General features: G+C 44.4%; 1 protein-coding gene across 8 annotated transcripts in view; it reads right to left on the bottom strand.

Moving 5' to 3' along the window:
* Positions 1 to 293: 293 nt before the first annotated feature.
* Positions 294 to 15545, bottom strand: part of EHBP1 (EH domain binding protein 1) — a 206559-nt gene continuing 191307 nt past the window's right edge. For 5 of the 8 annotated variants that reach the window (XM_030946204.1, XM_030946198.1, XM_030946201.1 and 2 more), the window contains 4 exons: positions 9355 to 9454; positions 8162 to 8235; positions 1446 to 1560; positions 294 to 1297 (listed from right to left, as the gene is read on the bottom strand). In XM_030946204.1, the coding sequence (XP_030802064.1) occupies positions 1207 to 1297; positions 1446 to 1560; positions 8162 to 8235; positions 9355 to 9454 (380 nt within the window). In that variant the 3' untranslated portion in view covers positions 294 to 1206. The remainder of the gene's footprint in view (positions 1298 to 1445; positions 1561 to 8161; positions 8236 to 9354; positions 9455 to 15545) is intronic. The other 3 variants (XM_030946203.1, XM_030946202.1, XM_030946197.1) reach the window with 1 other exon arrangement.

Genomic DNA, 15545 nt, shown 5'->3' on the forward strand with positions numbered 1-15545 from the left:
GCCGCGCTTTGGCCGCGCATCCCCCACGCCGCTGGCGGGCGGCATCGGCCCCGCGGGGAGAAGTTTTACCTCCCCCTCCCCGAGTTGCATTTTATTAAAATCAAACGAAAAACTTTTCCGTCCGGTGCGTTTCGTTGCGTTGGCGAAGCGGCGGCGGCCGGGGCGGCCCGGGGCGCAGAGCCCGCTGCCCCTCCCGCCCGGATCGGGCCCTTCCCGCCCCCCGAGCCCCCTCCCCGGCCGACCGAAGGCGGGAGGGGTGAAGGGAGTTTCCCAGGTAAAGAGGAAAGCGGCTGTTACGGTAAGAAAGATTCGGGTTTTATTGAAAATTTTATATATGACTCGGTGTTGTAATAAATAAACGAGACGAGCTCCACGAAGGGACGATGCGAGCGCGGGACACGCTTGGGGGCACACGGACGGGGCGGGGTGCGGAGGGGAACGCGGCCGGGCTCAATAAATAACGCGGAGCAGGTCCGGTCCGGTCCGGTCCGCGGCAGGACGCGGGTGGGAAGTGTCGCGCTGTCCTGGGCCGGGACGGTCTCTGCCCTGGGCTGCCCCACTCCGCCCGCAGCCGCTCCCAGGGATTTGTGCCAGCTCTGGGGGAGAAGCCCCCCGAGTAAACCAGAGCAGCTCGGCTCTATTCCCGGGGAAATGTAAAACTGATGTAACAAACCACTGGTAAATACAGCACATTTTTAATAATAACTGGGGTGGATCTGACCTAACTATAAAATGTAGGTAGCTTATTAAGTATTACATATGGCAGGACTAGATGAAACCATTCCCAATGATTTTTTTTTTCCTATATCCCCCTCTCTAATCCTATTACGACAAAAACATTTTTATTTCAAAACTCAGCCCTCCTCCAGCTCCAGAAACCAGGACAGACTATTTCTTCTCCTCCTTCCGCCCATCTCCGGCATCGCCCGCACGCCAGGGGTCTCGGAGATTCCATTTCCAACGCTTTCGGAAGGAGAGCTGAGCCCACAAGGAAATCATGGGACAACGCGAGTTCGCTTGAATGGAAAACAAAAAAACAACGGAGTGGGGCCCGGCGCAGGCTAGATCTGGCCTAAGAAAATGGAAAAAAGTTTAATTTTTTTTCAAAACATCTTCTTCTTTTTTTTTTTTCCCCAGTCTCATGTCGGCATTTTAAGAACGTAAGAAAGCCGCGCTGCGATTTCACTGCTGCCGCGGGAAGGCCGCTCACTGGAGAACGCATTTCTCTTCCTTCTTGGCCATCTTGCCTTTGTTTTGCTCGAGAGTCCTCTCCAAATGCTCGTCCTCTTCCTCGGCCCTGCGGAAAGAGGCGGCGGGAGGCGGGTGAGGGGCTGCGCGGGACGTGCGAGTTCCCCCACGGCCGCGGCGCCCGCGGACTCGGACCAAACTTTCCGCGGGGACCGCGGCGGCTCGGCGGGGACCCCCTTCCCCCTTGCCCGACTCACTGCTTCTCCTGGGCGTCCAGGTCTCTGACCAGCGCGTCCCGTTTGTTAACGAGAATGACGAGTTCGTCCAGCAAGAGCTGCTCTCGCCTCTTCTGTGCCTCGGTCTTCTGCCAGTCTGCGGGAGAAGCACAACAAGAGCAGCGGTGAGAGAGGCGGCCGCCGGCGCCCGGCACAGCCCGGCCTGAACCAGTACAGCCCAACGCAGCCTGGCACAGCTCGGCCCGGCCCGGTATGGCCCAACGCAGCCTGGCACAGCTCGGCCCGGCCCGGTATGGCCCAACGCAGCCTGGCACAGCTCGGCCCGGCCCGGCCTGGCTCAGTACAGTCCAATGCAGCCTGGCACAGTCCGGCAGAGCCCAGCGCAGCCTGGCACAGCCCGGCCCGGCCCCGGCCTCTCCCCAGCGAGGCTACCGCGGGGACAAGCGCAGCCCGGCGGCGTTTCGCCCTCCTTGGCTTGGGGGAGCTGAACAGCGATTTTGGGGCCGTTTGGGTGGGGGTTTATACCCTTTCTTTTTCTTTTTTTTTTTTTTTTTTAATTTTCTTTCTTTCTTTTTAGTGTACAATTTGTTTTGTTTTTCCCCACGCCTGTGTCCGCTGGCGGGCACGGCCACCGCCGGGTTTGCCTCCCGGAGGAATGCCCGCTTCCCGCAGTCGGGCTCCTCTCTGCGCACTCCTCGCCCGCTCTCAGCGGCTGCAGGAATCTCACACTGCGCACCATATGCTCCGCAGTAACTTTAAAGGCAGGTATCGCTTAATTAGCATTTCCCACTTTGAAGTAAAAATACACTTGCTACAGAGTATCGCGGGGCCCCTCCAGCCCCGGCGCTGGCAGCCAGCGGCGGGTGGGCAGCCTCGCTATTCCCAAAGGGATTCCTCCGGCCCGGCCCGGCCCGGCGCAGCCCCCGGGGCCGCCCGCAGCCCCGGGCTCTACCCAGACCGTGAGGGCTTGTCGCTGTCAGTCAAGCGCCAGCCTTCCCCGCCTCCCTCATTAAGAAGGTAAACAATGAAAAGCAGGAGCAGTAGATTATGAGGGAGATAGCAGGACAACTGAGGAGCGGGAGGGAAAGAGGACACCGGCTCCGAAAAAAAAAAAAAACAACAACCAAGCACGGGGAGAAGCCATCGCCACCGGCCCGGCGGCGTCCTCCTCCTCCCGGCCGCGCTTCCCGAAGGCGAAGGGGAGAGAGGGTGCAGTCCTTTTGGCTTTCTCCCCCACCCACCCGTGCTCTCCATTGCCCTGGGCGATCATGTTAAAACTCACATGGCTGGTGCTTATTCAGATAAGCCGAACAATGCTCCCCACCGGTTACCATGTGAATCTTCACAAACCCCGCAAGAATGCGGTGGTTCAAATCCCCCTGACCCCCCTCCAAAGCCAAATTTATTCAAGACAGCAAACTGCTCAGAAGCTTTATGAAAGCAAGTGGTGCTAGAGGGAATTCAGCCTTGTATTTACAAATTAAAAATTAGATGCATCATCATGCAATGAAGGTTGGAAGAGCGGCAGAAAGGCAGGAATGTGTAACCGCTTTTATCGCGCCCTCCTCGCTGTGTGCCCGGGCCCACGAGGAGCCCCGGGAAAAGCGGCAGGCGGGGGAACCCACGGCACACGCGTGTGCAGCAGGCACTGGGGCAGCGAGCGCGCACGGCCGCGTCCCGCCGGCACCGGAGCCCTTCCCGCAGCACCGGCCTGCCAGGGCACTGCCCAAACTTCCCGCGAGTTCTTGTTTTTTCTCATTTTTTTCTCATTTTTCTCCTTCTTTTCCTGGTTCTCCTTCTTTTCCTTTCTCATTTTCTTTTTTTTTTTTTTTTAATGTGTCCTTTCCCCTCCACCCTTGTTAAGGGAATAATTTTTTCAGGTGTACACAGATTAGAGGTGGAGTTAGCAGCTAAAATTGCTGGTAATCCAAGCCATTTTTTCCTGCCACAAAGCTGCTTTAATTCGGGTAGCAGCCTTTTAGGTGCTACTTCATGGAGCAGTCTCCAGATTTGCACTGCCGCTTCCCCTTCTGCTCCTTTTGGGCAAAGCTCCTTCACTTTAACCCATGTAAAACACGCTGCTCTGCCACTCTGCGAGCCAGAGCTTCCCCAAACCGCAGCGTTTTGCCCCACAAATAAAGCCCCTCACACGCAATGAGATCTCAGCATGACAACACTGAAAAGGCCCTGAAAAGGGCCACGGCAGCAAGCCAGACAGAAAAGGAGAGAAAGAGACGTGGCAGAGGGTTTCAGGGGTGTTTGCTTCCCCCCAGACGTGGTTCCCAACTTTCAGGTTAACTTTTCCCTGGCTTCAGCTGGGAATTGTGCTGGGATTCGGGCTCCTCCAGCACATCTGGGCACACAAAGCTCTGGATGAAAAGGGATTTGAAATCCATCGTCTCTACCTGGACTTTACATATTTTTTTCGCAATTTTGATGGTTTTCACTTCTTATTTTTAAAGCTTTTTGTTTGTTTGTTCGTTCATCCCTTGTTCTCCAGTTGCAGCAGCAACTTTAGTTTTTGAAAGAGCAAACAAGTCAGAACATTTCAGTAAATGTTTCGCTCAGTTCCTCACTATTTTTCCCCGTTAAGCCCCTTCCTAAGTGCTACAGGTTTTGTTGCTTCATCTTATAGCCCTGTGAAGTAAATAATGTCCTACTAGAATTTCATGGAACAGAACTGTGTATTTGTTTGGGGTTTTTTGGTTGTTTTTTACGCATTTGCTTATTACAAATGTTTGAAATATGCCTTGGGAAAACCTGCTGGAAGAAGTATTCCCTTGCAATTTGACTTCCATTTCTAGGAAAGAGTCTGCCTTTCCTCCCCACAAAATAAATAAAGAGTCAAGCACCAACTGGTTAAAAGGGTAACTGACTCAAAGTATTTAAATAACATTTTATAGGTGACTACCTTGCAATTTTGTTTTATCCAACAAAATACTGCTGGGCAGCAGTTTTGGGAAACATCCCTATGTTTAAAAAAGCAAATGTGTTCAAGTTTGATTCCTACCTGTTGTGCCTTTTAAGCCAGGATTACCTATAACACCTGTCACATATAGTTACCCAGGCTGACTGCAGCTCTGGGAAGCTACAATATGGGCTGTGATTAATTTGAAGATTTCAGAATAATACTGTTATAAAAGCTACACTCTGGACAAAAATAGGATTAAGCTCTGAGGCTGTATATGAGCTAAAAGTGTTGAAAGCTAAAACCCCCGTGCCACCACTCACGACGGGCAGTTTAAAATGATAGAGTTTGCTAAATTCACATTGAAGTAGAAATATTTTCAATTATTCATCTTCATTGACTTCATATTGTCTTTTTTTTCCCCCCACTGCTTAAACTGATAATTACTTTGAGCAAACAGACGTCCAGTCCCCATAGAAATGCTTTAATGGAAATGGTCGAAAGTTCTCGTAGTAAAACCTTCAACCTTGCCACTATAATAAATAAGCCTGGCACTTTGATGAAAATTAACACTAGTTTTGTAAAGAGCACATTGGGGGATTGCAGTCAGGTCTTATCTTTAGTTCCAGTCAACTAGCAATCCTGAAAGAGTTTGCATCATCATCAGAGCAGGCCATTTGATAGGATTCTGCTGCTGAACCTAATCAATCTATGGAATACTGTGGCTGCGCGGTGTAACAAAGCTAAAATAGATTTACAAATGGGGTTTTAGAGGATAAGCTCCTCCACAGGATTACATATTGATTTTAAATATAAAAAGCTTATCATATAAACCATAACTACAAAAATAGTGAACCTATGCATAAATCCTTTTAGAAGAGCACCCACTTCAAACTATAAGCCAAGAATAAATCAAGATGTACAAAATCCGAATGAAGATCCATTTCTTGGGCAGAAAATGAACACACCACCCCAAGGTGTGCAAAAATGAACTTATCTTTTCTAAGGAGGCATTAAAACTCGACTGAAAAAAAAATAAAAGAAAGGAGTGAGAGGCAAGGTAGCTGGAAGCGAGGCATCCCGGCACTCGGCTGCAGCTGCAGTGAAAGCAGGCTCTGAAACGCAGCACCTCTGCACAGGAGCAGCTGGCTCCAAAAGCCGGGCGGGACGCGCGGGGAGCTGCAGAGGTGCAAACAGACCCCGTTTACCTGCGTTTGCTTTGGCCTCTTAGTGAGGGGTTCCGGCCTTTCTCGGTCGGAACAGTCCAAGAGGAACACTTTCTAGCTGGAAGCAGGCAGCGCGTTAACTCTCCCTTCCTTATCTCTACGGCTCCGTGGGGGAGGGGGGCAGTATGCCTTTTTTTTTTACCACCCTGGGTCATTCATGTGCTCCTCGTGAAGTGCCGTAACCCTCCAAGAGGCCATTCAGCTCCCGGTGCCTGCAGATGAGCGGCCGGGAAGGAGCCGCCATCTCCACATCACTGAGCATCCCACCGGGCAGCACCTCCGGCCGCAGCGCTGCCCCAGCCACGGGCACGGCAGAGCCGCCTTTATCTGCCTCTATCAGCAGGCTCCCACCTTCCGCAGAGCTCTTCTCTCTCCTTTTTTCCCTGTCATCAACCAGCTAAGTAAATTGGTTGACAGATTTTTAAACAGCATAGTCACGCGTGGAAGAGTTAGAGCAATTTACCAAAACAGTAATTACCACCTTTCAAAGACTTTTTTAAGTTCCAGTTTGGGTTGGTGTGTTCTGCCTTTCTTTTGGAGAAACAAACTGCTCCCATCCTGTTACATACACATATGTGTGTGTATATACATATATGTATTTTTTTTCCTGCCCATATACTTCGGTTTTGGAGGTGGTGCTGGTAAAATTGAGATCTGTCCTTGCAACTCTTTCAGGGAGCCCACGCACTCATTAGCAATCGGCTAAACGGCCTCGGAGCCGACAGTGCTGGGCTGTCCGGGCAGCCCCTGCCTCTCCAGAGAAATTACACTGGAAATGGTGTGCTTTTAGCAGGGCTTCCCAAAAACTGCATCTTTGCATCTTCTGAATACAGAAAACACCGATGCACCCACTGAGAGGCGAGATGTCACAAATGCGTATTTTGAGTTTTCACAGGTGTTTAAATCCTGGAAGAGTTTCTCCTTTAATATGGTTTTTGGGTAAAAGCAGGTAACTGTTAAAAGTTCTAGAAGACCAATAATCTTATTGCGAGCGAAAATGCTAAATGAGGACTTTTTGTTGCATAAATAAAAAAATCCCCCAAAATAACCAAAATTCTCCAGCACTTATGTTTGCTTCCTAAACCTCTGTTTACCATACCACCAGCAGCAAATTAACAAAAAAAAAAAAAAAAAAAAAAAAAAAAAAAAAAAAAAAAAAAAACGAGAGAGGGAGGAAAAAATATATCTTCTGGAGTTTGGGCATACCTCTCTGAATTTACAAAAAGAAATTAAAACCCCATTTTTGTTCCAGACAATGCGTAAATGGCAGAAGCTGCCAGACATTCAAAGCCTGCTGCTAGGACATTCCAAGGCAGTATACATAGATGAGGCAATTAAACATCGAAAGTTTCGGTTTAAATCCAGGATCTCTTAGCTCCTCTCTAGTTTTAGATTATTTTATGTTTTAAATATTTCATCAGTACAATTCCAAATTAATCTGGCCTGTCTCTGCAGAAAGCAATGTATATATTTATGACCCAGGATTATCCAAGAATATAGTGAAGACAGACTTATGCAAAAAATATAACTACAGATAGAGAGATAGGAAAAAGCTACCTGAAACCTGCTGCTTTTTTCCAACAAACTTATGCTCCCAGTGAAGTCTCCAAACTAATTAGAATTGATTTATTATGGATCAGGTACCTTATCAGGTGAAGAAAGAAATTACCATGGACAGTCAAAGGGTTGAGAGGTCAATACAGAATAGCAAAATCAATTTGCATTGATTAGACAAAAGGTCCATTTTACAGAGCCCAAAGGATTAACTTTAAAGCAAACATCTTTGAACTGTAAGGCAGCATTTGTGACTGAGAGGTATAAGTGGTGCGGCATTAGAAAACACTTAAGATATTTAAATAAGAAAATAATGCAAGCAATGGTTTAAGCTATCTGGATGTTTATTTTTTATTATGAATCATCCCAAGGATTATTGTACCATTCACTGGAAAGCCCTATGGAAGGGGTGCAATTGTTTCATTTATCCCGTGTCAATCTTCCCCTGAGTGTTACCTCCATTCAGGTGAGGTGACTAAACTGGGGAGAGTCACAGGGAGGGAGAAACTCCATGCAAAGGATTGCACTAGTCCTGCTGCTGCTCCTGATGGAAATATTTACTTGACAAACTTAGTGTTTTACCACCAAAACCAACGAGGCTTTTCCCTCCAAGTGAGTTACTGTTGTAGAACAGGTCTGGAACATTAAAAGGAAGAGGCCCTCTTCTGTGGGTCACCCCTTCCTTTTTCTGTGGCACCAAAAGCAGCACAATGCCGCAGGAAAACCAAGAGAGCATTACTGCAACAAAAACCTGTAAACCCCAGACACATGCTCTACCTCCTCATCACTTTGTTTTCAAAGTTTCTTGCAACAAGACCATACTTCCTTGTCCGTATCTCGGTTATTTTTTAATTTATATTTTTTATTCCTGAAGAAAACTTAATACTGGGATTGCAGCCTCAGCACACTTGCTGTGTGCTATCACTTGAAGTGATGCAAATATCAGCACTACTGATGGGCTTCAAAGAAGCCTCCACGTTTGGCACTCCCAGGTGCCAAACCTGTCTGGCAGTGAGAGCCTTCCCCCCTTGTCCCAGCACTGCTCTTACCTTCAATAGCCAGCATTGCTCTCAGCTCCCGGTTCAGCAGCTCGTAGCGCCTTTCTAGGTCATGTTCTTTTTCCCTAGGCAAGTTGCAAATGTTCATCAATATGTTAATTACTAAATCATTAAACACTTAAAAGCACCTTTAACTTACATTGATTTCAGGACTCGCAACTGACTTTTCTCTTTAACTTTAAGCTACTCCAAACAAATGATACACAAACTTAAAATCTGGCTCAGGTGGCCTATTCAGTAACAGGGCCTTTTCATTTCATGTAAGGTTGGCTTTAATTCTGTCAGTTTAACTCCACTGCACTACATGATGCAATTATTTCATATTCATCTCTGGCACAGCTGTTGTGGAATGTCCAAAGTATAAAATATTCCCCTAGATCTAATGAGCAAATTCCAGCATCAACCTATTCACCAAGGTAACGTGACACTGGAAGTATTATTCTGTATATATTCTGCCCTAACCAACAATAAAAATTAGACAAGGGATTAGAAAGCTTAATATTTTGCAAGTAAAATCCTCTGTCAAGTTCAGACCCAGCAGGAGATAGGTGAGCAGAGGCTCTTCCCAGGGAAGTATGCAGGCATCTACACTAGGTGGCATTATGGAAAGAAATATCAAAGTGAAACAACTGGAAGAGAAGCACTCGGGGCAGAATGCCTCTACAAACGAGCAGCACCTTCTCCCTTCCTCAACACTGCCAGTGAGAAAAGGTTCATTTGTCCTTACTTTGCAGTATCAGCGGTATCACTGCACTGTGACTGACTTACTGACATCCCTTCAGCAGAGATGGGACTGAGGGTTTTCTACAAAGCAGGTATGACTCAAATTTGGCTCTTCTCTCTGAACAGACTTCACCTGTCTCATCTGAGGCACAATCCAAATCTATCTGTGCATTTCTAAAATGCAGTTTTATTCTGCTGTTGGGCTTTTGAAAATGTAACACTGCTTAATATTTCTTTAATTTCTTTTTTCACAGCTCTGGTTAATCTTGTGTCATTGCATGCTTCTCATTTTCAAGTCTGAAATATGAGAAAAACAAGTTACTCAATGTGTAACACATCCACACTACTCACTTTTGAGGAGTTTTTTTTTGAAGCCTAATGGGAACAGAGTAAAAAAAGTTTTGCTTTTATCTAAAGAGTAAATAATCCTTTTGTAAATACATATGTTCATCTGTACTTACAGAAGAGAAAGCTGGTTCATTCGTCTTATTAAGGCATTCTTCTTATTAACCAGCATGAACCACTCCTGCATCATAGCTTCTTCTTCTTCTGTGTTTCTTCCTGCAATCAAGAGAACTTCATTACTTCTGTGGCATTTCACAAATTGAGGTACATATTTTCACTTCAGGTTTTGGAGTATCAGTTGCCAGTATCACTGAGCATGACAATGCATATTTTCAAATGGTAAAAATATCATATGACTGCAAAGTCCTGCCTGGTTTATAAATAAATCTTTGAAAGCAGCCATCCTCCAGGATGCATTGTGGTGTTCTTTATCATGCTGACCCTAAATAAATACCTTTTAAAAGGACTGTGTATTTTAAATTCTCCCAAATAAATGATACAATTACAAGTGAACAACCCTTACTGCTAAAAGATGTCTGGTCATCACCAAACACAAATACAATCCCTGTAGGCAAGATCCACTCCACCCATGCAAACCCAGCACAGCCAGGATGATGTGGCAGGGATCAAAGTAGCTGCAGAGGAGATGTTAATCCTGAACTCTTGGCTAAGGTGTGGGCACCTGCTCAGCTTCTGCGCTCATGGCCACTCTTCCAGATGAGCTGGAAAGAGCTGCTCCTCTCCTCAACCTGCAACCAAAGAGAGCATCTGCACAAATACAAATAATCCTGGGATCCAGGTACCCAAGGGTCCCACGTGTGTATGCATGGACTAGCACCCCTTTCCCTAGCCCCCACCCATCCCAGGCAGGATCAGGATCAGGACTCTTCACAACCCACCTGCAGGCAGTGCTAAGCTCTACCAGACTCTATAAGACTCTGTGTCACCACCCCTGCACCATGAGCAAAAGGCAGATGAGTGTCCAGAAGGCTCCTGACTGTGCTTTCCATGTAGCAGGGCTGCTCAGCCAACTTCCACCCTCTCTGAGCTCAGGGACTCTGAGGAAGTCCTTTGTGGAGGCTGTGCTTCTGTGAAAACCTGCCATTCTCATACCTCATGCTGAGGTGAAGAGCAAAGGCTACATGGTCCTCACTGAATTATGAAACTCACACATTTCATAGGGTTAAAATGAATCAAGGAATAAACTTGGAATAAAGGCAAAGGAGCATGAGCTTGGTCATGTGAGTTTGTTTCCCAGCTTTGATAGTGCTTCATTGGGAGAGTGTGGGTAGATGTCTGAGTTTAAGCACCTCGTGTGTAATATGTGAATAACCACCTGTCCTGATCCTGCAAGGGTGCTAAAAGCAAATTCTTTGGTGTTTGTAAAAGGGTTTGAAATCTCTCATGCAAAGTGCTGCACACTTGGGGACGCTACCTTGTTAACTTAAACCATAGGATCCCTAGTGGCAGAGAAGCCTTTTCTAGCACCTGGACCTGGAAAGACACCAGAAAAAACATTGTTTTGCCCTAAACCAAAGCATTCAGTTTGTGGATGGGAGTGTTTCAGATGCTCTCCATGTGCATGTTCACACCCCAGTGCCACAACAGCGTGCAAGCCCAGACCTACAAGGAGAATCTCACCCTCACCAGGTGTGAGCCTCCTGCCTGCAAGGGAAGTTTTCCAGCCTTCTCCAAACTCTTTGATTCCCTCTGCCATGGCCATGAGGCATCCACACAATGGCAGGAAAAGAGGATGAACAGCGAAGTGGGTCAGCTTGGGCTGGAACTGGTTGATGCCCACAGTAAGAAAAGGTTACATTTGGCAGGCTCTCCTTTCTGATAGGAGACATCCACCCATATCCACTTGTCTGCCTGGGAAGTGCCTGGTCAATGAATTTCCTGGAATGGTGCTTTTAGGGCCACAATTTGCTAGCAGTGAGACAGGAAGGGTGAAGCATCCTAAAGCATGGATGGACCCATGGTGCTTTTCCAAGCAAAAGCAGCAGGGCCCAGCTCCTGGGGCAATGGAGCAACGAAAGAAGAAATCTGACATGTAGAAACGCTCTCCCCCATCTCCACTTTGGTGCATAAAATATCACACCATGGCATTGACAACAATATTCAGCAGTTCAGTACACTTTGCTGGTAAGTTACAGATCAAAGGCCTTGCTGCTGTACTGCTCCATCTAACAGGATCTGCTTTTGGAAGTAGATAATAATCAGTATTACCAACCTTTTGTTGAAATGCACCAAGTAGTCGAAACTTATTCAGGGGAGAGGTCAAGAAGAAGGGGATTTTTTTGCCTTTTTTTTCCCTTGCAAAATGATCAGTCTATTCTGTAATGCATAAGATTTTTTACTAGCAATGCGGCAAAGTTCTCACAACCAGACATCTGTGGCTACAGTAACATTTCAATGAATTTGTTTGTTTTGGGGTGGACAGGGATGTCTGGCTCAATGATTACAAATACAAGCCCTTGCTGCATTTAATTTTGCAAACCTTGAAAAAGAAATGGGAGAGACAAATATCTCCAAAGTGTTTGGCTCAATGGTGGATCTGACTTTGCTGACTTTCGTACCATGCACTTTCAGGTTAAGAACACAGACTTCAGATATAATCTTCTTTCTATTAATGCATTCCTCCTAAACACAGTTAGTTGCAACATATAATGAGAAAAGATCTGGGTAAAGCTTGGAGCTGTTGTGCCAGATCTGCACAGGTGCCAATTTTAATATATCCGTGCTGACACCAAAGCACATGCAATATCCATCGAATGGGCTGGTTTAGAAGTGAATTAACAAAGTCTTGATTGTCTTTACAGAATTTTAAATCTGTTTTTGTATTCGCTTTGGACCCATGTGATGCCCTGACACCGGTCATGTGATATCGGCTGCGATAGGCACAAATCCCCGGGCAGCAACAAAAGAAGAAAGAGCAAAAAAGAAAAAGCTGAGAAAAAGCTTGCAATTTGGAAAAAGGCCAATTTTACCCCGGCGAAGGCCTTTTTGATCAGTGAAATGACACATGTGTGCAATATTAATAGTAGTCGATGCTGATATTTTATTTGTTGACTGTCAGCTTTTAAATTTTTGTGCACAGAGCTGAAACAAATTCTTCCCAGGCAAGCAAAATAAAGATGAACTCCCATATATAAGAAATTTAAATAACTCTTCGGCAAATACACTGGCATTAGAGCATTACTTCATTTTTTTTTACTTGGTGAAAGGATGCACATGAAACACTTTCAACAAAGAAAAACTGAGTGTTCTTACTGCAGCAATACTGCAAGCTAAACTCACATGTACAATTTCTAAATAAAAAATTTAGAAAAAGCCTTTCTTCAACATGGTTTCACTCTGTAAAACTCAAGCTGCTGCTGGGGTGGTTGTTGTTTCCACTTTCCAAGTGTAAAACAAGTATTTAATTGACTTGCTACAAATGCTTGAAAATTTAAATTGGGAAAGTATCTGTGTTGTTCATGGGGAAAAAAACCCCAACAAACTGTACAGATTATTTAAATGAAGCAAAAAACCCATGCTGGAGAACAAATCGATCCCACACATGCAAACCCCTTATCTAAGCCAGTACAAGATGCTGAAAATCTATAAATAGCCCACAGATCTTAAAACTTAAATTTTTTCCATAATACATACATTACACTATTGTTTTTGATAAACAACAACAACAAAACCCTTTTAAAGCTAGTAAGTTGGACCATTACAAATTAATCCTGACTTTAATAACTGGTTAAAGACCCCTTCAGCTTTATAAGTAACAAAAAATATTAAAGCCTGTGATCACAGCGAGCTTTTCTCATTTCTCCTCTAACCATTTGTTATTTAATCCAATACTAGTAATCCAATTTGTCCATCAGACTTTTAAAGGGCAGAATGCAACTTCTCCAGCTTAGACACTTTTCAAAGTACAATATATTTTTCAAATGAATGCTGGATGTTTCATTTTTTCCCCAACTGTTCCTAGCTCTAATGTATGAGAAAAAAAAGAACAAGATGAACATTGTTCGTACTGATTAAGTAAGAGCTCATTAAAGAGCTGTCAGTGCTGTACTTTGAATATGCATGAAGCATATAATCAGATCTAGTACCGTCACTAGAGGAGAATACGGTAAGTACAAAGGATTGATTTAATTACTTAGAGTGGGCTGTGGTGGTAAAGCAGTCTTGTTAGCGCAGAAAGAAAAGGAGGTTGTATTCTGGCACGGTTAGGGGAAAAAGGCAGTTTTAGCTTCTGCCACAATACCTAATCTCAGGATAAAGCACTTTACATTGTAGCTTAAAATGAAGACTGCCAGTTTTCTAAAAAGACCAGAATTCATCTTATCTTGTTTAACCTCATCTGGTTAACTATCTAGCAGAACATATTTATTCTCTTTAACACGTAATTATGCTTATACCTTTTTATCCTATAGTTCAATAATGACTTCTGAAAACAGTCTTCAAATAAGAGCGGGTAGTGCTGCAAACATCATATGCATGCAAACTGCTCGGTAAGAGATTTGAAAAATGCAGCACCAGAAACTCAGATGAAACAGTGAGCACACACGCCTTTATGTGAAAAGTCAATACAGTTTTTAATGTTGGACTTTAACCTGAGGAGGCTTCTGGCAGGGTTTCTTTCATTTATTTTCTTTTTCGCCTCTTCCTTTTTGCCTCCTCCTCCCCCCCACTTTTCTTTTCTTTTTTTTTTTTTAAATTAATTCGTTCTTGTTTTATTCTTCCTCTAGGAATCCAAGGGAATTCTCTCACATCAACTCCCAGTGCCATTTTCTAATTTCATTGTCTGGCTTGAGTGGTGAAGGATGCGTGCTCTATTCTTCTCTTCACTTGACATCTATCAGAACCCTCCTCAGTGATTAGGAATGAGCCCAACACCAAGCCTCAAATAGCACAAGACATTAAATTGTGCCCTCAGATATGAGAAGCTCCTACTGGCTTCTGAGTTGTGATTCCAAGCTGTAATAGCTCCTGCTCAGGATGCCATAGAGGCTGCAGCATAAAGTTTGGTAATTTTGTCCCTTACTGGAACAAATTTTAGTGATAGCCAAAGTACTGATAGTGAGAATTTTAATGATAGCCAAGACGAAAAAAACAAACAAACAAACCACAACCCCAAATCCCTTTCCCTTCTCCTGTGGCTCATCACACGTATTTCTGATTGTTATATGAAATAAACTTGAGTCAATTTTCTTCTACAATACTCAAGAAGCACAGTAACAAACACATTACCATTTTCTGAGAACAATATAAGCAACTAGCTTATTTTAATGTTGTACAGCTTCCTGGCAGTCTTTTACAAACACATCCTCCTTTATATTCTTCTGGATTTACAAATGGATTTTTGTTTACACTGGAAGCTAATGATATCTTAAATTATTTAAATAAGAAGCATCTTGATCTTCAGAAAAGACATTCAGAAATGTCTTTTCTGAATCAATTTGAAAGAACAATTTTTTTTCCTTTCCTGCTGAAAGTACTTTCAAACTCAGCCAGCTACTGGTGTATCTAGGTACCATTAGACCCATTATTTTTAAGCCATTTGGGCAGCTAGGCATTAGATAAACCCAATATGGATTAACATAGTAAACCTGTATATTGCTAAGAAAACAGAGAAGAAAGTGCTACAAAACACTGAGAGTACCACTTAAAAGGAAGAAAAAGCAACAACATGCAGGGACAAGATTAGTTTACAGTATAAATGTATGAATACAGTAACTCCTCTACAGTTTATACCATCACAAATCTGTCAAGATAAGACAATAGATTAATATTTTTTTAAAAATCCTTAAATGTAAATGTATTTAGCTGTTGTGCAAAAATGAATTACAACCTGTAGAGGATAAATAATAAAGGGTTTTACATCAGCATCCCAAACCAGCCCATTCAGTCTGGCAAGAAATAACAGGTTTACAGAAATCACTCTGTATGCTGTCTTAAGCAGTAATTGTTTTTAAATTTTATTTGCACTGTGTGTAGTGTGTGTGCCATGGTGTCATGGTTAAACACAGAACCCTTCCCATGTCTACCCATTTACCTCAACAGAACTACATGAAAAACAACCTACTTAAGACAGAGCCCATTCTTCATCCATTTGCTGATGTTTACACACAGTTTTAAAATAGAATAGAAGAAGCTTTCTTCACTCAACACACTTGGGTGAAGAGGCCAGCAGGAGAATGCCAGTGCATGGGAACTGGAGCGGGGCAAATAACAACAAAAACTGGCCGACTTCGCTCTGCTCCTCTTTCTGGGCCATTTTGTAGTTGACAGAAGCTTGGTGACTACTGAG

The sequence above is a fragment of the Camarhynchus parvulus genome, chromosome 3 (genome assembly GCF_901933205.1).
Source record: "Camarhynchus parvulus chromosome 3, STF_HiC, whole genome shotgun sequence".
In the NCBI taxonomy this organism is placed as follows: Eukaryota; Metazoa; Chordata; class Aves; order Passeriformes; family Thraupidae; genus Camarhynchus; species Camarhynchus parvulus.